The 22,849-nt window shown below is 44.7% G+C and overlaps 1 protein-coding gene across 1 annotated transcript in view; it reads left to right on the top strand.

Moving 5' to 3' along the window:
• The window catches only part of ARHGAP32 (Rho GTPase activating protein 32), a gene marked incomplete at both ends in the record, with an annotated part of 162,339 nt that overhangs the window by 45,608 nt on the left and 93,882 nt on the right, over nucleotides 1-22,849 (top strand). Inside the window, one exon of the mRNA XM_084301400.1 lies at nucleotides 12,918-13,004. Within this exon, the coding sequence (XP_084157526.1) occupies nucleotides 12,918-13,004 (87 nt within the window). The remainder of the gene's footprint in view (nucleotides 1-12,917; nucleotides 13,005-22,849) is intronic.

Below are 22,849 nucleotides of genomic sequence, written 5' to 3'. Positions count from 1 at the left end.
TTTATGGTGCTAGATGTATTGCTAATAACACCTAGAACACTTCCTTTTTTATGGGGCTAGGTTCACCAAAGATTTCTTTTTAAAATGAAAATATTTTATAATGTTTGCTTTTTATCTTTCATGTGTCCTTGAAAGATAATCTTTGGAATATCAAGTAATGTTTACTGGTAAAGAGGATGCATATCTGCCCCGAATGTTTATCTGCACAAGGAATTTTATAACCCTTTATTTAGGTGTTTCTTCCTGACACTGATATGTACCTATATGAAACATAGATTTGGATGAATCTTAAATCAGGTGCAGGGACACTTAACACTCATCTTAGAGCTGTGCTGACAGGAGCCATAGTGAAGTGTACAGTAGACGGGTAACTTTTTAGAAGAATACATGCATTATTTTTCATTCATAGCCAGTAAATTATTAAATAGACAAAATCACTATTTGCTATCCAGACTCTCTAGGAATGACTTTGTCCACATGCCTACCTCTACAATTCCTGCCACAGGCGGCTCAGTGCTACTCCAGGCTCTAGACAGGCGGTGTACATCAGTGCAAAGCATCTTCAAGACCCCTGCAAAATAACTCTGAGTTACCCTCACGCCTCCCCTTGGAAAAGGCAAGTGGCTGTGAGCCCTTGGGATGTGTCGTAACTTCTCCCTTTGTGCTGGCTCAGTTCTCCTGCCTCGTGTGGGAGAGTTGGACTTAACCCTCTTCCTATTTCCTGCCTATCTTTGCTCGTTGCTTTTCACATGGCCCAATGAGCCTTTCATTGCTTGCTCCCCAATTTGCATACGTGACTAAGGGCATCTCCGTTAGCTGTCAGGCTGACTGACACCTTTCACTTGAGCTTGTGGTTAGTGTGACAAGTAAGAGCTGGTGATGAAGCATTTATGTTCCAAAAAATGTGAGCTTCGTAGCTGCCATAAGTCAAAGAAATGGAGAGCTTTTCTGTGTTTTATTTGTGTGTATGGGGCAGTCAGAGTAGGGTAGAGAGATACTTGGACTGGCTGCTTTCAAAATGCTGGACTGTTTGCATGGCAGTGCTTCCTGTATGCAAAATGCAGTAACTGTGAGATATAAATTCATTGTTTGGAGTCTATCTATTTGACTTGTGCAGGTTTTTTTACTCCTGCTGATCTCTTACAACACAATTCTGTGAGTAGCTGTGTTTTTTTCCTTCCTCCTTCCCTTCTTTCCATCCCTTCCCTTCCTTTCTCTCCTTCTTTCTAATGTTTCACATTTTAAAAACTGTGAATTGACAGGGAACAACCTGATATGCTCTGGAGCTCTAGGAGACGAACTCCTAACAAATATCATGCAGCTCATCAAACCTCAGAAGTCTGAAATTGATGAGGAATTCACAGTCCTCTGCCTGGACCAGAAATGTTGTTTGCACGATGCACTCTGAAAAGGCCTTTCCATAAAGATGCTCAAAGATGTGTTCAAACTCTTCTTACACCAAAACCAAACCAACCCCCTCTGCTTGGCCCTGGTTTATCATACCTGGAGGTATCTGTGCCAGGAATTGCTGCAATGTTTGGAATTACATTTTGTCAGCAGCGTAATATTAACAGGAACCTCTACCCTTAGCCATTTAACACGCCCTTGCGATTGCTTTTGCTAAGGAAACGCTTCACTTACGCGATACATTGTTTTATGGAAAATTGAAAGAGATGACTCGTGTACCTCCAGATTATTTTAATTTCCTTTTGGCCACACTGCACTTGTTGCTCTCTCTCCTTTCCTTGTAAGCCCTGACGTCTGTGCAGGAAGTCGTGCAGGGCCCGTAGGCATTATCCTGATAATGCCTTTTCTCCACCTGGCTGGAGCAGGGGTGCCTGGAGAGCTCAGTGCTTCAGCCGCTCAATGAAAATGCTCAGCTCAGGCCATGCCGCAAGACATCACTCCCTCCTCCTGTTCCTGTCAAAGTGGCGTGTGCTGCTTTCTCCGAGCAACAAAACAACCGTTTAATCAACAACATGCTATAATGGAGGCTCTGTATTTACTGGAACCAGATGCGCTCGTGTTTCTGAGGCTGGGCTTGCCTGGCAAGCTGTCCTTGGAGTAGCAGTGGTTTTGGTTTCCATCGTAGGTGCACTTAGCAAACTGCTTCTTCCCTTGTGTCTTATCCTATGGTGTATCTGTTGGCGGTCAGAAGGAGTAGATGGGGTCAGTGACAGATTCTGCTCATTTATCTTCTAGTGCCTGATCCCTGAAGCACGCGGCTGTGCAGAAGAGTTACCTGTGTGTTTATTCCTGTGCTCCTCGGCTGCTCTCACCACAGTGTCTGGAGTATTGAGTAGCACCTAATAAGCTCTCTTGAGGATGAGTTTGCAGAAGGAACATGATTGCCTGTGCCCTTCCGTCCTCTGATACATTCTGGCAGTGATTCCCCAGCTGTGGCCACAGTTACTGAGGGACTTTGCATGTGGCTGCCACGTGTAGCTTATTACCCTGTTATAAGTCTGGCAGAGTACAGGAACCCTGCGCCCATGCAAATGTTTGTTTGAGAGCCACTGCTTTAGTGGCATTTTTGTTGTGTTTTCTGGAACCCCAGGCACTGGGAGTAGTGCCCCCACAAGAAACGAGGAGAAAATGAGGTTAGCATGGAAGTGAAAAACCAAATACTCACACAGGAAAAAAAAAACAACTGTGAAGCAAATCTGGTAGTAGCTCTGTTTTTCTCCCATCTCTTCCCAAATTGTATTACCAGTGAGATTCTGCTTCATACTAAGGAGCCAGAACATCCAGATTTCAACCAAGTAAGGTGAAAGCAGTTTTCAGTCTGATGACTGTAATGTAGAAAGTTCTCTCTCTAACCATGTTTTGGGTCTAGTTTCTCCAATGACCATTATCGCTATTACCTAGAATACATGGAGTAAAGAAATTTCTTAATGGTCAGTTCCTATAAAGCATTAAAGACAAAACCCAAACCTACCAAATTGTGGCAAATCACAGGTGGCAAATCCAACTTATATAGCATTGCAGGATGTTGTGCCTCTTTGCCAATCACTGAGTTCCTGAAGCACTTCTCTGCATGCAGCTGCATCGAGGAGGATGTTTGTTAGTTTGTTTTTAATAGTGTCTGATATTTTAACTTCATGAAAACATTCTGTTTTCAGACCCTAAGAAGTTGTTTTTTGCCTAATGGACTCCCTAATGGTTGCATCTCTGAAGTTTTTATGAATATTTCATTGCTTATGAAGATTGACCTTCTTACACACTTGGAAGAAATAAACGGGTGAGACCACAGGAGAAAGCATTTGCAACTTAATACAGGAAAATCTGGGAAAAGTATCTCTGATACAATTCTATGAGATTGTTTGTCTCAAGAAGCTCAGGCATCAGATATATTTGGTGTGAGAATTAAAACAACAAACTCCAGCAGCATACACCTAAGCTGCCTGCACTGGCGGCTCAACCTGCGATCAGGAACTGAAAGGAAACTCTTTCCAAGTCACACGTTTCTAATTGCAGTAGGAGTGGAATTCTGTCAAGGTTAGTCTTGAGTTCTTCACAGAAGCACAAACTGGATCCCACTGTGCTTGGTGTCTGAGAGCAGCACTACAGTAGCACTCTAGCATGGCATGGAGAAGCCCCCCTCCCCAAAACTGCACACAGGACTGGGGAGCGTGGAAGTAGCCAGGAACTGCCTTCCATCTCCTCTTGCTGCGTGTAACAGAAATGAGGCTCAGGGCAAGTTTTTTTGTCTGGTTTCATTTTTATTTTATGTTGCTGGCTTAGTTCATTAGTAGTTCTTAATCTGCTTTATCTTTTACTTTCCGTCTAATTGTCTGCCTTTAGTTCTCAGGGTCGAACTGTCTTGCACTGGTTGCTGTGGTAAACTTAAAAATATCAGGTCTGAAGCTGCTGTATTTGCAGCGCTGTCTTTCCTGGCATGAAGTTACAAGAGCACTACATCCCCTGTACTGTACATTGTTGCAGCTCTGCAAATTCTTCCTGACAAGGGGCTGCTTCTGGACATGCACCTAGTGAGCAGCGTGCTGTAACCCAAGGAGGTTCTCATCACCAAGAAAACAAATTCTTCCTTCTCAGCTCGAGTAACATAATGGAAATCAACACCTGTCAGACTGATGCTGGTAACTTTAGTCAGCGCTAAAAGCAGTTGAATTTCAGTCTGAAGCTGGCTACTGCTTGCACATAGGCACCCTGTGTTTTTCTATCCAACATCTACTGGGGCTATTCCTCTGCTTTGCCTGATTAAGTGCACTTTCCTTCTCCAAAGACATGGCACTAGCAAAAATCTGCAAGCTGCAGTGTTTGAAGGGCCTTAATAACCTTTACCAGCATTACATTCTGGAGTCAGCCTCTAAGATGCCAAATCTGAGAACAATTAGTTTTCATGAGATGCTCGTCTTCTCTGCCATGTTAAGATGCTGCCACTTGCCAGCCACTTGCAAGAGAGTTCAGGTGAGAGCGTATTTAAAAAGTTGCAGCAGCTAAAAACGCCAAAGGAGCTCTGTTTTTCACATGTCCTAGACAGCAGGCATCCCCTGCGTGCTCCCCTCTATCTTTAAAGTTATCCTCCACAATAGTCTTTGATTTGCAAAGCAACTCAAGGGGCGTCACAGCCTCTCTCCGAAACACAGCGAGATACACAGTGTGCACGCATGACCTCACTGGAAGCTGATATTGAAAATGAAATAACAAAATAACCCCAAAAGAGACTGGATCTGGTGCATGCATGGCACATATGGAGCTGTTATGACATCCAGCATGATTAAAGCACCTCAGAGATCCTGCTGTGGGGTAAGTAGCTGCCCTTTTCTCTAGCTGTGCATATTTATAAGCGACAGTAGGATTTATTAGTCTTGAAGGTGAGGCTCAGTTGAAGGGGTGCTGACTGTTGAATAATCATGCTTCCAAAGGAAAAATTGTCTCATGTAATTTGCAAGCTTAAAATAGTTCTCAAAGTAACTACGGGCAAAATACACTTCCCATAACCTTTTTAATTTACTTGGTGCTTGTATTTATGTAAAATTAGTCCTTCTGAGTACACCTGTGAGTTGATGGGAACTTGTCTGCTAGGAGAATTTAAGCCAGCATTTAATACCACTTTTATTGCTAGAGTCCTCCTGACACGTTCCAATGATGTTTTCTCTTGTACTCTGCTCGATCCATGGGGAAAAAATAGGATATGTTCTTGGGAACGTTTTGCCTTTTCATTGCAGAGAAGCATTTGAGTTTAATTCTGCATACAAACACCAAGCTGAGTTAGTCAGTGAACCTCAATGCCAATATTGGCACACTTAGGTGGCCAGAATTAATCTGTGCAATGGTTATACACAGTTTGATCATACGTGCTTTATGAACGTGATGTGGAAATTCAGCCACCCTGGCAGAGCTTGGCCGCATGCCTTTCACCTGGGCACACATCACAGTTCTGGCAGGCCTGCAGCAATTTGGGGATTGTCTGGAGGAGGTGTGCAATACGCCGTGCTCCGTGCACATCAGACATGCTGTGGGTGATTTTGTCACACTGCTCTTAGCTCGGAGTAGTAATCTGTGGCATTACAGGAGATGCCTCTTGTTTTTGTCTTGTTGAGCTCTGTTTGATTTTTGTTGCTCTCGGTTGCCTCTTCTAAGATTTCAAAGGGATGATTTCAAAGAGCAGTAAATAAATGGAGTTTCAGATACAGAGATATTCTTTAAGCATTTCTTCTTTGTCTTTACTTTCATCATTAGTTTTGAGAAGCTGCTCTGTTGGAAATGTTCTTTGCTGCTCTGAAGCCACAATTTGGTGTGAAAAAGATAAAGCAGGAGAAGATAGGGAACCGTTTGGGGGTAAAATTAGTACATTTATCAAGATAAATTCTGGAGAGAGGGAGAAAAATGGCCAGATAACTACATTTTTGCTGTCAGAGAAATTAGAGAATGTTTCCCTGTGCAAAAAGATTCGCCAACCTACATTTTCAAATACGGTAAAACAGTACCTTCAAATATATCAAAAATAGGTTTTGAAAGTGCCCCATTGCAAGATAAACTGATGTAAGTAATGGGTTCTGCTAAATGAAAATTAAGTGGTGTTTGAATCGCTAGGGCAATTTGAAAGGTAGTGAAAGTATTGTCTGGTAAGAGACTAGAGCTGAGGCAGATAGTAAAAGGCTTTTCCTGTGATGAGTCTGCAGCTCGAGGTTTGAACAGTGTTAAGGCATTCAGCTTCCCAAGAATTTGCCCCAAGGATATTTGGGTCTTAGATTTTTTATTTTTATTTTTATTTTAAATAAAATGGAGAAATATTTCACAGGAAAATCAGCCTCATATTTCTTGCTCTTGGCCATCAGACATACTTTTCACCCAGTACATACATTCCAAAGCGATGCATAAAGGTGGCAAGATGACCTGTGGTTTTTCCCTCGTCTGATTTGCTTAATTGCACAAACATTGTAAATTAACAAGAGGACAGGCATCAAGGAGACATTAGAAGTGTGGTGGTTTAGAAAGAAAAAAAAATCCATTGCTAATATTGTCATAAAAAGTCATCAGATGTAACAGGAGTTTGCAAATGTAATGAGCTTTTGCTATGGCTGAGTTTGAGCAGCAGCAATTTCAGTTGCATGTGTCTGGCTGCTTTTGCCAGGGAGTTAACCTTAAATTCCATCTTGGAAAAATGTGAAAAGATTACCGGGTTTCCTTGGAACAATGACACATCCTCTGCCAGGAAAAGCATCAGCTTTTCCACTGACTTCAAGCTCCTGGCGACAGACAGCTCCTCATCATCCTTGCCATCTCTCCTCGACATTCCTACAGATGTGCGCCGTGTTTGAGATGAAACCTGCTGAAGTTTCTCTTGCCTGTGAGGCTGATTCATGGCCATCCGCCCCATCACAGCACCCCGTGCCAGGCAGCTCAGCTCGCTGGGACCGCTCCCTCACCCTTGGACCGCTGCACTGGGCGCTGCTCAGGGAGCACAGCCGGGCAGGTCGTGTACTGCAGGCAGTGTGAGGACTGGGTCTGCTAAGGAGGTTTGCAAACTTCTAGTAACTTTAATGTTACGAAGTTGTGCAGATTTTCCTGCGTTTGGAGAGAGCAGTTGTATTCAGTTTATGTATGGAGTTACTTTGATTGGCCATGAAATGCATTTTTCACATGATGAGAACATGCATTTATTTGCAGTATGTTGTGTGCAGGTAGGTATGCTTTGTCCATGGCTTCACTGCAGGTTGTATGGCAATAAAGGATGTAGTGCACTTTGTGCATGCAGATCCAAGCAGAAGAGAGGCAGCACTGCACGTTCAGGAATGTGTCAGGAGCTGCACCTGCTGCTTGGGGTCAGGGACAGGCATGTTTCTGTCAGCATCTCGCTCTGAGATGCCAGAAATGTATCTGCTGTCTCAGGCCTGGTAATGGATATGCATGGTAGTGCTTACATTTTGCTCAAAAACCTGGTACTTGCTCCATGAGGCGTGATAGTGCATTCATTCTGTACCAGCAGTGTCACTAAAAGTTTTTGCAGGAGCCAGTCACTGGTGTGCAAATAGGGCAAGGCAGGAGCTGGAGGGTTTGGGGCTGCCTGCTGGCTCCCAGTCAGCACAGCATTTTCTCAGGAATTTAGACAAGAACTTGCAAGATGCTGTGTGGAGTACTGAGGTCGACTCCAAGAGGATGTGAGAGTTATCCACAGGCCTTTGCTGCTCGCTGTAGTGGCCTTCCGAGGGTCAGTGGGCTCACACCTCTGACACGTGGCCGGCCCCAGAGGGCTGCCCTGCCCAAAGCGTGGTGGGGTGGCAGGGCTGGAGCGTGGCAGGGAAGGCCCTGCTCCTTCTGTTTGCAAGGAGGGAGAAGACTTGAAGGGAGGAGGAACCATATTTTCCCAGCCTATGATCTTAATTCAGTAATTAATTGTTAAGTATTTAATGCCTCCAACATTGAATGCTAACTGTAACTCTCTTTCTGCTTAGTTTTTAAATTTTGCCTTAGCTTCAAGTAAGATTTTAAGCTTCAGACAACAGCACTGTGCAAAATGATTTATGGGACTGGAAGCGAGGCAAGTTCATGGTGTTAGTTACCACAGGCGTGGACAGCTTTGCCAGAGCCCTTGTAACCTTTTCTGTAAGTATGTGCTGTTCTGCACACGGGCACTCTGCCAGCAGCCGCGCGCTGTTCACTTGTTGAGATGTGTGTGAGGGAGATCAAGAGCAAGTGTTCGTGGCGTTAAGAAGTAGAAGCTGAAATAAATAAGCTTCATAGATGAACCAGGTCTGTTTCCCAAGCCTTGCACAAATTATCCTTTCATCGGGAGAGCTGGATGGAGTTAGCATCCCTTGGAAAACAGGGAAATTAAAGCTAAAGCTACCTCAGTGAGCTTCCTGTGACATTTGGGGGTCAGGGGGTGGCTGGGAGGAACAGACACAGCCCCATTCACCTTGCAAAGCAAAGCCAGCTCTTACCTGGGCAGGATTTGGCACTAGAATTTACTACCAATAACCCTAGCCTCAGCAGCAGATTTATGTAGTGCTCTTCCTTAATATCATTTTTTAAAGTTTTTGTAGTCTGAGAAGAGCCCACAATTGTGGTACAAAGCATAAAAATGATTGCATGAATCTCAAAGCTGTATTTTCACTACTTTTCTGTCTGTGGTAACACATGCTCATGAAACAGGGCTGCTCAAAAGCTGCCTCTGTTCTAATTGCCGTCCTGACCGCAGTCACTAGTCCTTCCTTTTTCAGTCCCTGTGTGGGGAGCATGGCAGGTCCCGCACAGATTCACAGCAGGTTTGAAGTTGTGGAGCTGCAGACAAACAAATGAGACTTTAAAACTTTGCTGCTTTGCTCCGAGCACAGATCTGCCGGAGTTTGATGCGAGGATTATTCTTGGAGGGAGAGCAGAAGGGAGCTCCAAAGCCACTTTGGAGAGGACGGATGAAAGTGTTTGTTTTGCTCCTGCTAGCCCCTGCTCTGGGAGGTAAACACACGAGCACAGTGCTGTGCTCGGTAAAACTACCAAGCTTTTCAGTGAGATGTCTGCATGTGCCATGTCATAACTAGCTTTCCCTCCTGGTTGCTGTGGTGTTGTTTATCTCTGTGAGAGGAGTGACCAATAAATCATCCCTGCAGGAGACTCCTGTAATCGCTGTCTTTAGCTGCTGGCTTACTGGAGATGAGCTGCTTTTTCTCAGACAGTGGGAAGACAGCATGAACTAGAAGCATTTTGAAGTTAGTGCTGCCTGTAAATACTATCAGTAAAGTCTTGGTTAGCAAGCACTGCTCTTTTTTTTTTTATTTTTGGCAAAATTATATATGAACAAGGTATGTAACTTAATTTTGTCTTCCAACTTAAGAAGGTGAAACTTGCTATTTCAGAGTGGGTACAGTGAGGTTGTGATCACTTCTTCAGCTGTGTCCTGCTCTTGGAAATCTTTGCTGCTCTTTGGTTTATTATCGTTCCCATTGTTGGGCAGTTACCCGTTGTTCATTGCATCAGGCATCACTACAGCTCTACTGGTCAGCAGCACAAAGCGACACCGTGTGCTTTTGCAGGAAGAATCCCTCACCTGCTCCAGGGTTTAGCACATCAGTTCTTTGGTGGTCTGTGCCGAAAGGCAGAGTGGAGACTCACAGGTTGTCTTTAGCCATATAAAGGAAAATTTCAATGATACTTTGACATAAATTTTACTGCACCAGATGCACCTGTCCTTTGTAGGATGTCTTGTTTGTAAGGTACACATCAGGAGGAAAGGCTTTTAAATATTGTGGAAGCAATGATTTTTGAACAGCATTAATGTATATCAAAATAAAGATTAGGCCACATCGGAGCAGGGAGCATAAGTGAATCTTCCAGGGTGTTTTGCTGCAAGGATAGTTACGTTACAAGACAAACCCAACAGATTTCCCTGTGTACACAATTCTGCTCACTGTCCCTCAGCAGTCATGAGACTGGCTGCAGGAAGAGGGGCAGTCACTGAGCTTCTACAGCTTTTCTCTGAAATAAGACACTTCCATATATGTAGGGCAGTACAATGGGTTTAAAATACCACTTCTCACCACTGGCAGATTAGAGAGAGAAATTACTAAGGAATTGACCCATCGTGTCACACTGGGACTTGGAACAAAAATACTGTACTGGTTGATAATGTTATGCAGATTACTGCAGCCCCTGTGTGGGCGTTTTTTGTTTGTTTTACAGGACATGTAAAACAGCTTAGGAGTTGGTTTTGCGAGACGTGTGCCGGGATGTCACGTAAATGGCTTGAGGTAATAACTTGCTCCCTCTCCTTGGAATCCAGGGAGCTGTGCTTTTGGGCTGGCACCTGCCCAGTGTCAGAGCATCCTCCCTACAGCCAGACACCCCGGGGAGGTGTCTGCAGGTGGGTGCGATGCTGCAGGGGAGGGCCCTTGACAAGCGGCCCAAGATGAAGCTGCATGCTAGCAGGGGACCCTTGGGGCAGTAGGAATCAGTGGCAGTTTACCACGGTGCCTGGCTCCTTCCCTGGCATTTTACTGCCACAGGAAGCAGCACAACCCCAATAGACCAGAGAAGTTCAGAGGAGAGCTGCCGAGCTGCTGAGGCCTCCAAGTGAGCAGAGCCATTCTGTGCCGTAGCACAAGCAGCACACCTTAGGCCGGGAGTCTGTCTAAATGGGGACTTTCAGAAGCATTAACATGAAAGCTAACTGCGTGGGTGTAAAGTCAATGAATATAAATCAGCCGGTTAATCCTCAGGTAGGTATGCTCTTTCAAATGGAAAATGATCTGAGTTTGCTGTAACCTAGTCCTCCTACACACAGGGACCTCACGCCTACGGATGATTCACTTTCTATTTCTGGAGAGATCGTGTGTGGACTTGGCTTGACATGAGTCCAAACTGGTGTGAATGGCAGCAAGATGCGAGAGGAAAGGTGATGCAATTCAACCTTTGTCTTAACTCGACCTGTACCTTTTTCTACCCCGTCTCTTGTTGCACAAAATCAGGCCTTATGTGTGCCTTGTGTGTGCCCAGGGAGCTGCTGCAGTTGTGTGTGGCCGATTTCATGGCCTGGCTGTGCAGGTAGGCAGAGGCCAAGAAGTGATGTGCAGCCCTTGGGATGCGCTTTAGCACTGGTGAACTTTAAGGAAGGCAAGGCCTGAAATTTCATTGTGGGCGGACAGAGTAGGTGTATGTACCCTAAATAAGCAGTGAGGAGATTAAAGGATGGAAACTTTTCTCCTTGAGTAGGAAACCCGCTTTTAATTGAACTGGAGCTCCCTGGAACCTGACACACGTGGAAAATATTTCCAGCCATGTATTAGCTTTCCTTTAACTGCATGCTTTGTTTTTTTGTTTTTCTTTGACTGTTAGTTTGAAAATATAGTAGCACTTGAAATATGAAATTTGATAGCAAAGAATGGTGATGAAGTGATGGGGAATGTGCAATGCAGAAATAAATAATTGTATTTAATCACATTTATGGCAGTGGGCCACGTACTACTACACACATAGAAAAGTCAGTCTTACAAATCTTTAAAATTGTCTCCTTCTGGAATGCGATTTTTTAGGGTAAGCTCGCTCACCGTGTCACAGATCCTCTGAAGCAGTTTGAAAGGTTTATATCCAGGGCTGTGCTGCACACCTGCTCATGGGGATGTGAGCGTGTGTAAAAATCTCAAAGTTCTCATTGAAAGGCTTTAGGGAAGAAAGTTCTCTTCAAAGGGGGAAATAAATTCTCCTTGGGTGGAACCAAAAGGCTGCCCAGAAGCTGAAAACAAAAGAGTGTGCTAAGGAAGTGGTACAAGAAGAACTGCAAGAGTGGTTGAGGGAGATGCTTCATGTGTGTTCTGGAGAGGTGATTTGTGACAGAGCAAATTAGTGTCCTAACGGAGGTGACACTGAGTGGATTCATCTTGAAGAACTTGCACAGTGTTTTAAAACTTCCTATATCCTACTGCGTAAAGAGCAGCTTCAGTGAGCTTAAACGTTCCTAAAGGACAGCAGTTAGGTCCAGTTTAGACTAAAAGTGCAAACTGTGCTTCTGTTACAAATCCTTTGATGGAAAGTTTTTATTTGCTCACCAAAAAACACTTCCAGAAATGCCCATCCCACTGGGAGTCAGGAGAGCAGTGACAGCTGGGTGCTGAGGGGCTGAGGCCTCATCCTGCTCGTGTGCCTCTGCTCTTTCTGCCCTGCTGAAGGATCTTCTCTCCCTAAAACACCTTTTCGGAAGACATTTGTTTTGTTGATTTCTTTTGCAAATGCTCTTAATTTGCATAGGATCAATTTGTAACTTCAGTTTTGGGTGAACTTAAGCCCCTGGAAGTGCAGGATATGAAGACCCCTGGGAGCAGCAGAGCCAGCCGAGGACTTGTTGTGGCTCTGCGTGCAGGAAGGACACGGTTAAATCTTCTCTCACCTCTCTAAGAAGAGCACATCTTGGTGTTGTATTTAATGACTCTTTGCATCTGATGAATGGCACCATAAAACTCGCTATTGTGGTAAATTGCTTGACAGCACTGGAATTAGGATGTATGTTTTATTATCTAACGTCTGCCTGAACATACAAAATAAAAAATGAGTAAAATTGAAGGGGATCACTGTTATCTGATGCATGAATATTTATGGAGATATTTTCAGTGAACAATTAATTTGCAGACTTCTAAGCAAGATGTTTAATCCCTGCCTTGAACAGTTTGCCTTCCTCTGATTGTTTTATTTTTGTACCAGATTTTTTATTTTTAAACTATCAGGGGAGATGCCAAAACCCAATGACATTAGAGGGTCTGTGCAAGGCATGAATGCTGAATGGTTTCTACCTGACGACTCCAGACAGACGAGCATTTCCCTGGTTCCCTGATACTCAGCATGTCTTGCAGCAAGTTGATGTGACTGTTGTGCTTCGTGCATTATTACATGGCTGGCTTATCCCTGCTCACTGACCTGGTCTTTCTCTCTCCCTCTTCTCCCCACCCCCTGCCTTGGTGTAGCTCTCGCTCCCAGAGGAACAGAACGAAGTGACGAGGAATGGCTGCGAATCCAAGGAGCTGGTCTACCTTGTACAGATCTCGTGCCAGGTAAACGCCACTTTTTCTCCCCCCACCTCGTTTTGCAGCCTGTGTTGCAGTATGTTTAGTGACAGCCTCATAATATTTTGATATGGCACTTCTCTGCAGCGTGTGTGGATTTTTTCCCACTTCTCCACTAGCTCAGTCCTCAGAAGGGTGCTGTCTGTGGTACTGTGACCAGCTAATTTTAAGGAAACAAAGGGAGCATCAAGAGGAGAAAATGAATCAGTTAAGCAAATAATCCCGGCTACAGTTTGTGCAGAGCCACACGATTAACCCAGGGACACAAGCAGGCGTGCTCAGGCAGTGTGTGTGTGCCTGCCAGTCGTGGGGGAGCACACGCCGACACACCAGGGATGTAAACAGATGAAATAAGTGAGCAAGACTGCCCGCCACTATTCCTGTCGATTAAGGCATGCTGCTGGGAGCCAGGAACTGGGGACTCCGGATCCGTTCCCAGAAATGTCTCCAGACGGCTGATATGAAATTCTTTCGCTGCCTTTGCTACTGTGGTACCAAAACGTTGTGAGCAAATATTCTGCTGCCTTGTACCGCAGATCCCATCTGCTAGTGCAGGGATAGTGACGTTGTAAAATGCTACATACTGGGTTATCATGTTTTAATATACCAAAGAAAATTGTTGTTTGTAGGAGACCTATTGCACTGGTAAACTCAATTGGGAGTTAATGCCTGTGAGGCTGTTTTCCTGGTCTCAGCATAGCAAGTCCTTTTCATCACAGTGATGTTATCCAAACCATAGCAATAGCTTCAATGACAGAGACAGACACTTCTCAGGTACTAAAATGAAGTGGACAGAGCAGGCATGCCTGCGTTGTCTGCACTGAGGTGTGTGAGGTAAGGGATTGCTTGCTGCCACACCGTGCCACCACAGTGCCATTACTGCACAGACAGGCTGCGAATTTGCAGCGAAATTGCTCCTCTGCATTACTCTGGGTGCATGCTGCTGTGGTGTGTTCAAAGACAGCTGAGGAGCAAAGCATCTTGCTCTGGTTTGAAGGTGGAACTTGACAGCTGCAGCAGTGTGTAGGTAACGTGATAGAAACACGCGGAATAATTCTTCTCTGTTGGCAGGGCTTACAGTGCAAGAGCACTCGCAGACATGCGTGTCTATACGTGCATATACAAGTGCTGCTTTTCAGAGAGGAAAGAGAGGCTGAGAGTGAATATCTCCTAAAATTGCCTGTGGTTGGCCAATTTGCTAGTACTGCTCTGACCGAGCTGTAGCCAGTTTAATAAAAAAAATAATTGTTTTTTTTAGAAAAGGAGTCCAGGCCAACAGGCAGCACTGCAAAGTGTAACGGTGGACACGTGTCTGTGTCCCAGCCAAGAGCAGCGTGGTGACATACAATGGGATTTTTCTAGGGACTTAAGGAAATTGAAATTTCCATATATTTTGGGTCCTCACATGTTTGGGACTTCATTCAAAGTGCTGTTTAGAGTTAAACTTCAAATTCGTTTCTGACTGACCGTTTCAGGTGGGCCTCTAGAATGTACTGGCACTTCAAAACCGTCCGTTGCTTTAGAGCAGTTGTACTCTAGCCTTGGAGCACACCACTTCTGATCTTCCTGCCTACCTTACTGAGCTCTTTAAAGATTACCAGGACACCCTCAGGTATAGTTATGTTTTTAAATCTTGCAGAACGCGTAAGCACAGGAGCAAGCCCCCGGAGTTGCAGAGAGCCAGTGTGAGGCACAGATGGTGCCGTGATGGAAGTGAGCCCAGCTGTCCAGCAGTTGGGCTGACACTTCTGGCAGACCCTCAGGTGCTTCTCAGGGATGTTTCTGAGACTACAGAGGAGATCTGATTTCTCCGGGGACAGTGTGGTGAGTTTTGTGCCTTGCCCAAGGCAGGTGCTACTTTGCAGGCAGACTTAACTGAGCTGCTGCCCAGTAGATCCAGAGGCTGCGAATCATGCCCAGCTGCTGAGTTGTTACTTTCTTTTTCAGTGTTTTACTAAACTAAAATGAAAGCACTGGGAGTTGGCCTTTTCACTTTAAAGGATGGGCACAGAACCAGCCACCTTTTCATTTAGTAATCCAACTATCTAGGGTTTCTCCACACCCCAAGTGGTGTGGAGGCTAACATCTCTGGTGTTAGTCAGACTAACATCTCTGGTGTTAGTCTGTCCCTGCCTCTCAGATGCTTACAAAGCTGAGAAACTTGTGGCATCTGGATTCAATGAAAGGAAAGGCATGGAAGGAGCTGCACAGCTGAGTATCATTTCTACCGTGAAGATACTTCACCCCTGACATCTCGTGGCCTCTCCTAATGTCCAGGGAAAGATTCCATGCTGTCACACACTGGATACCAGTGGTGTCTGGATGGATTTGGCTCCACATTCGAATCAAATGGGAGGTGTGAAATAGCTCATGGAATGATAGTGCAGTGGGGAGAAATTTTGGCAAGACGCGTTTGTATCAGGCCAAAAATACTGAAGGAGGGAGAAAAAAAAAGCCTATAAAACAAATTTTACTTTGCTTGCCCTTCGGATATGCTACTAGCATTGGTGTTCAGCCTACTGCAACAGCTTGCAAGTCTCCTTGATTTCTCTCATGGGCACAGAGAAAAGTGATTCTGTTAATTAGGGCTAAATCTGTATAAATTTCAAAGCTTTAAGATAGTTATGATTTGTTGCAAAAACAAGAGTGTGGTGAAGAGCAATGGCATGTGGCCATCCTGGCAACTTTAGATTACAAACTTTAGAGAAATAAGCTGAAAAGCCTGGCTCTGGGATCGATCACGTTGTACTACTGTGCCTTGCCCAATTTGGACTGTATGCAGATACAATCTGTGTGCTGTGTGGTCCATAAAAAGACATTTATTTTGTTATTTTGCTCTGTAGCAGACAACAAACCCAAAGCTTTTGAACATTAGACTTTTAAAGTATCCAGCTCAGCTTTAGCTGTGTTTGGCAGACTACAATTCGGCATTTACACTAAGGAAATTCTATCCCACTCTTTCCCATCTGTAAGTATAATTTTAGTGGTGTAAAGAGAATTATTGTTTGATGACTCTTTTGCAAAACCTTCCCAAATAAAGTTTAAAAAAAATGTTGAGATGTGTTTGTGACACATTTCTGCTGCAAGTCAGCTTGTGAAATACAAGCTTTGTGTGAGGTTCAGAGGGGTTTTTTAAAGTCTCTATTGAGCTTTTCTTCTACTTAGAGATCTCAAAAAATTAATCCAGGTTATTAGCTCTTAAGAAGAAGTGGGAATATATAGAAAGCTGTTCCAAGGGTTTTTAAAAGTGGAAAGACGGGATTCTTCTTTTGATTGCTTGGAACAAATTCACTCATGAAGACTAACAGATGACTAAGGTAGGTTTTTAAATTTTGTTTGAAAGATCCAATTTTTGTTTTGTTTCTTAGAGCAATGAAGGTGGATTTAGCTTTTTTTTCCAAGGAAGATTTCACTGTTTAACTTTCACTCGTTTCCAGGAGATTGCTTTCAGGACATGCACAGTTCCTGCTGTTGACAGATTGCTATTACTGAAGTGAATATGAATAAAATCCCTTTCTATGATGAAAGAAGGGTGGTTGGGAAAAAAAAAAAAAAAAGACTCGTAAGCAATCTACAGATGCTTGAAATCTGAGGAAAGGTTTCTGGGAAAAGGAATCCTGTTTTGAGGTTGCTCTTTCCCAGAGCACAGACAGTATGCCACGTGCATTTTGGCTAGGAAGGAAAACGCCTTTTAAGAATGGTAGAGATTTTTTTTTTGTGTAGGAAATGGAGAAGCATAAAATGCTGGGATGGAGGATGTGAGGACTGTACCTGTGAACCTTCAGAACTCTGCAGGCAGTAACTGTGAGCTTTAACCACGGACATTAAAGGACCACAGAGGATGTCTGAGGCCTCGCTGAGTTTGTGCTGTACCTGTAGACTGTGAAGGTCCACTGACAGCATCTGCAATTCTTGCTGAGTTCCACAGGGATAAGCAAAGAATTTACAAGGTCTGCAACACATTTAAAAGGGGTTACTATGTGTGTTGAGAATAAATCAACAAGAGTAAGAGCCTGCAAAAAGGTTGAAATAGGCTAATCCATCCAACATGTTTTGTTGAGTTGTAAAGCAGGCTGAAAATCTGCCTTTTTAATGTTTTTAGATTTGCCTGTGTGACATTACAGCAGCAACTCCCTGCATACACGCTTAAGTATTATAATGTAAGAATGGCTAGTCTAAGCTGTTATTCTGAAGAACAACAGAAACATAAAAAGCATGTGCTACTCATTGCAGTGTGAGGTCTGTGGTGTTTCAATGCCACAAACACCATTTTTGTGAAATTTGGAATGGCAAGGAGAGAACAAGAGAGAAGTTGTGAAAATATTCTAAGGTAGACCTTAAATTCTAGATATCACTTATGCTTTTTATCCTTCATTTTCCTTATCACTGATTATCACTGTTGAAACAGAAATGACAGGCACTAGAAACCAGAGAAGACAGACCGTGCAGGCCTGGGTGATGTTTAAAAAATCTTAGGCCTAGATCTCATGATAGTCCCTGAAACACAGCTTGACTGCTGTGATCCCAGAACAAAGCCACACTACATCCCCTGTTTCCTGGGTACTTTTCATGGGATAATGCCAACTTCCTGCAAAGGCAGACTTTTTGCTGCAACCTAGGTGGATTTCTAAGGCTGTTCTGAAGGCAGGAAGCTCTCATGGTCCAAGCGGGGTTTTTTTCCATTTTTCTGCTCTCATTTGCAGACCTCGCGCTGGCAGTAAGTTGAGCCACACAGCTTTGTTGTATAGGATGCACAGTGCTTTGCGCTGTTCCTGTTATTTGTTCAGGGCAGCCATTGCTGTCTGTGCTGCATTCAATTTGATTGATAGAATAAGGTCTCTGATGTACTGGGTGAAGGCATTTACGCAAATCTACGCCCCTTGTATCTCCCAGCTCTGCCTTGCAGGAGATTCAAGCTCGGTATCTTCTCTCTGAAGCACTGTATTTGCAAAACCCTGAAGGCAACCCCATCCAGCGTTCCATGGCTGGAAGCATGGTTGCAATAATAAGTGTTTCAGGGGCAGCAGGGAGAATGCCAGGAAGAAATGGGATCCAAGTAGGAAGAACAGTCAGGACTCCCCATCCTGGGTGGTTTGTGGGGAGAGAAGAGTGGAATATAGTTTCACAGAAGCAAATGTCTTACTCAGACTACTAATGTCTAAAGTATGGTTTGCTGATTCCATCTGCCTGTGATAGTCCGTGCTAAAAACCACAAACTGCTTGCAGTAGGATTTTTGAATCTAGCATTCAAAAACTTTTTGTGTGATTGTTTTTTCTCTGAAGGGCTTATTCTTCAATATATAATAGGTTTGTTTTGTGCGACCGAGGCTCAAACACCTAGAGAAGAGTCACTGAGTAAGTACTGCAAAATTTGCTCCTGTGAAAAGCTACAATTCTTTAAACAGATGGGGCTCTAAGGGCCAAATTCTAACACACATATACATGATTTTGTGTGTGTGTGTATATATGTATATATATACACATATATATATATATACAAAGAGAAAAGCTAGTCTCATCTGTGTTAATGGGATAGATCTATGTTGGAGCATCCCAACTGTGTCCTACTCAGTGCAGAGTCTGTTCCTCAGAGTACGTGTTACCTGCTTCTGCTTTCTTAACGTAGAATATGCTGCCTTTGTTGTTTCAGGAAGATTTTGCTAAACAAAAGCAGTTCCCCTGTCGTTTTATTGTGTAGTAAATTCAGGTGATGCTTCACACCATGCCTGTTGCAGTCAGGCTGCAGCTTGCTGCCCCCAGCGGTGTATCCTCACTCCTTCCAGTGATGATAGAGCTGCTGGATGAGTCCTGCCAGGGGTGAAAACCAAATCCCACCCTGTGGCTGGTGGCAGTGGTGGTACAACCAAACTGAAGTAGGTGCAAAACGGACATGCACTGAACTACGAGGGTGTGCCCTGGTTTCATAGTGTATTTATTAGCTGCTTTGTACAGGCAGTGCATAGGGACCCACAGTATGTGCTAAAGCTTCGTCTGTTCAGGAGGGTTCAGGAAAGGTACGCTGGTTTAAAACACAGGTCACAGTCGTGGCCTTTCCCCCTGGCTTGTTTTCTGCGCTTCTTTTCTGATGCTGCTATCACTTGCCTAAAGATAACAGCAACAAAATGCCTGAAGAAATCTAACTTCCACCACCAAGTTTGCCTATGAGTGTTAGGTACCTCACGTGCTTGCATGTGTTTGAAAAGCCCTGTTGTGATACCAAGTATTTACTTCTAAGTCCCCCAAAACTTTTAAAATCCTGACCACAGGCCTTTATGGATCAAGTATTTCTAGGCTGTCCCTCCAGATGCTCTCAGACATGGAAACCTCTGCCTTAAGCATTTCTAGGGGGAGAAGGGTTTATGCTAGTCAAAATAAAGCAACTAAAATCCTTGTTCCCACAGTGCTAATCCATCACTTGATGTGCTGTGCTTGAGTGCTTGCTCGTAGGCTGTATATGCCTTCTGCTCTCAATAGCACTAAATAAAAGTGAAGGACAATAGTAGCTGGGGTTAATAAGGAATGTATGAGGCTGGCAAGCCGACTGAAAAGAGCTGCCGGGCTATGTTCAAAGCTTGGGAAATGCCAAAACACTGGCAAGGTAGCGTTTTTGAGAAACTTGGGTCTGTTCCAGGCTTTTTGAAAGTGAAGTAGCATCTGTAGGGAAGAGAGAGAAAGTACTGAATTGCATCGGAAGCCTTTAAAACTGCATAATTAACATCTATTACTGTGTAGCTGTTAGTATAATACTAAAGGATAAATTCATTCAATAATTAGGATAATAATCATTAAGGACAAGGATCTGACTGACTGTTCTTTGGAGTTTTGCCACCCGACACTGATTTGGGTAGGGCGGCACTCCCATCAGCCAGGATTAACGCTGTGCTGTGCTGCCTCCGTCCCTTTTGTAAAAACACACCCTGCACTGTTCTTGCTCTGCTCGCCATGGCATTTATATACAGCTCCCATTAACCAGAGTGGTTTGGACATGTGTGACAACAGAGGTAGCAGTTCTGAGGCAAAGAGGAGCTCTCTGCACCGTGTGGCACTGCCTTTTAGTCTGAAGCTTACAGGAGGCACTCGGCGGGATGGCTGCGTGGGGACCGAGGGGTGCTGGCAGGACGGCTTCCAAGGCTCACACTGCTTGCTCGCTTTCATCAGTTGCAGTGTATTTGTGCTCCTCAGGACTCTGGAGTGGACACGTGGAAGCCAGCCGCTGTGTGCAGTGCTGGGTGACCTGTGGCAGCACCGCAGCTCTGGGGTCTCGTTGTCCCACCGCAGGGTCGCTCCTGTCCCAGCCACAGAGCAGTCAGTGCTCCTGTGTGTGTGAGTCTGTCCACTGGTAACAGGAGGTGAAAGACAGCTGGGGGTTGGTATTTCATTTCTCCATTCTGGCACTTGGATTTTTCCCTATTTAAATGTGTGTTTTGAAGGAAGCGAGGTCAGTGTGGGCCTTTCTTGTTCTTGACTCTCTATGCTTCAGATGCAGTAACAGGGTTCCAGCTGTGCATGGGTTTTGGATTGAATGATTTATTTCTTGCGTGACAGTGCAGAGATAAATATTATCATGGAACTGCTTATGCTATGGCAAATCCCTTCAGCAGGTGCACGTGTAGATGCATTTCAAGCTGTCCCTTCGGTATGCCAAAGACAGAGGCTTGCTCTGCTCTGTTAACGGCTTCAGCTTCCAGCTCTAGCAGAGAAGAGGTCTGGTGAATTTATTTGATGGTGTTTTTTACTGGGGAAGGAGGATATCTAAAAATGGTCACTGTAAGATAACAGCCTGGCAGTTCCTCAGGCTTGCATCGGACTGAGCTGCTGTCTGGTATCTGTGAAGGAGCCGGTGGGTGCTGCAGGGCAGCAGCAGCCCCGTGTGTGCTTCAGGTGCTTCTCTGCGATGGAAACCCAGCGGAGTGAGGCTTCAGTGTAGTCCTGCTCTAGAAAGGGAAGCAGAGCAAGAGGGAGAATTACTTCTTGGAATGAAACACCAAATGGCATGAATGTGCTGCCATGAAGGTTTCTGAAGCAGGAGAGGCTTTTAGGATGATGTGGTGGTTTGTTAACGGCGTGTCCTTTGGGCGTTTTGCCTTTAGAGAGAAAGCTCTGAATTAGAAAGATCCATCTTGTTGTATCTAAATTGCATTCTATTTAGCTCTGAAACAAGAGTGAAAATCAGTGTTGAAATTTAAGAGGACAGGGTAGCGATTATGGTTTCTTTCTGCCAGCGCTGCCTTTTGGCAGGCTCTGCTGTCACGGGGCGCTTTGTGGACGAGGCAGGGCCCGGCCGCAGATTGCAGAGAGCACTTGGCTCAAAGTGCTCTGCAGAGACGTCGATTCCTGCCCCATAGCTAGGCACGTGGAAATGCGTGGCCGAGGAGCAGCATGTCTGCGATTTGACTTCTTTTACAACTTCTCCAAGAGCCACATTTGGTTCAGATCCAAACTGAGAGGAGGACTGTGGTGGATGCCCCTGGTTTTCTTAGCTGCGCTGATGTTTATTCCTTGTGGAGGTTGAACACGTGCACTTGTAACAGCAATATGACAGTGCCTGTGTCTTTGGGAGAGTCAACAGCCATTTGGGACAGGTAACAAAGCCGTTTGTGCAGTTGAATCCTTTGATCAGCCAGCAGAGCAGTGAAATGGGCTGAGCACAGCCAGTTCAACCCCGTGCTCCCTCTGACTTTACAGAGTGCTTTGACTCGTTGCATTTGAAAATGAAGGAGGACTTCATTAGCAGCTGGGCCAACCGAGACCTATTTCAGCATTATAAAGAGGAGATGCTGTACTTGGCAGCTTGGTCCTTGTTTTCTGGCTGTAAGGTCAGCAAGAGCCTTTAACACTGTAACTGGTTTTCTCTCAAGGAAATGTCAATATCTGCACTTTAAGGAAGTTTTGTAGCTAGCCTTGAAGGTGTTACTGTGAAGACTGTATATGCAGGAAATGAAGAAAATCCCTTTGGATGTCACAGCTTAAATTTTGAGACTTGACAATAAAATTATTATGCATTTTACAGCTTTCCAAAGCTGATCAGCCTGTCTGGGAGAGAGACATTGAAAAAGGACAGAGAAGACACCTCCGTGGTGTTTTGTTTTATTTTGTTGGTGATAATCCCTTAAAGAAAGCCCTGGAGAGACTGAGGACACGTGCATGTCTTAGCAGTGTGGCTGGGCTGCAGTAGATGAGCTGGCAAAGGGAGCGTAGAAGCAGAATAACCCGAGGTTGGTGCAAGCAAGGGGTGTCCCTCGGTCCTGCTCACCGCCAGCCCCGGCAGGTCTGCAGAGCTCCCAGCTGGAGGCACCGGGCTGCTGCCATAGCGGGGCTGGGGCTCCCGAGAGCTTCGTGCTGTGTCCTTTCTGAGCAGGGACAGAGATGTGTGCTCTTAGCTCTAATAACAGCTGAGCGAGCATCAGAAAAAAGGCGAGGTGAGCCTGGTTACAACGCCTCAGACCCAAAGGACTTGCATGTTGATAGACTTCATATGCCTTGGAAGAGCCTCCCTTAACTTCCAGGCAGCAGCTTCCTTGGACATAAGGTGGAGGGGGTGCAGCGTTTTCATTGTTTGTAGCGGGTCTTTGACATCACTGAACAAAGGGGCAAAATTCTCAGTCTGGGATGTTTGGAAAAGCTCTGTCCTACCAGTCACTCTGACTGCACCTTGATGAGCTGAAGCCTGATGGCGTAGAGAAAATCTGTAATTGAGTTGGCTTGGTAATAAAACCCCGATATTGTCTTCTTCAATAACTAGAGGTGCAGTAAGATTTGTTTAAAAAAAAAAAAAGAAAGAAAAAGGGTTTTCCTTTGAATGAAGTAAATCCTTCATAATTGCATCTCTTTTG

The sequence above is a fragment of the Netta rufina genome (genome assembly GCF_964035555.1).
Source record: "Netta rufina genome assembly, chromosome: 25".
In the NCBI taxonomy this organism is placed as follows: Eukaryota; Metazoa; Chordata; class Aves; order Anseriformes; family Anatidae; genus Netta; species Netta rufina.
The sequence above is the reverse complement of the archived record's forward strand: the minus strand, read 5'-3'. Positions and strand labels throughout refer to the sequence as shown.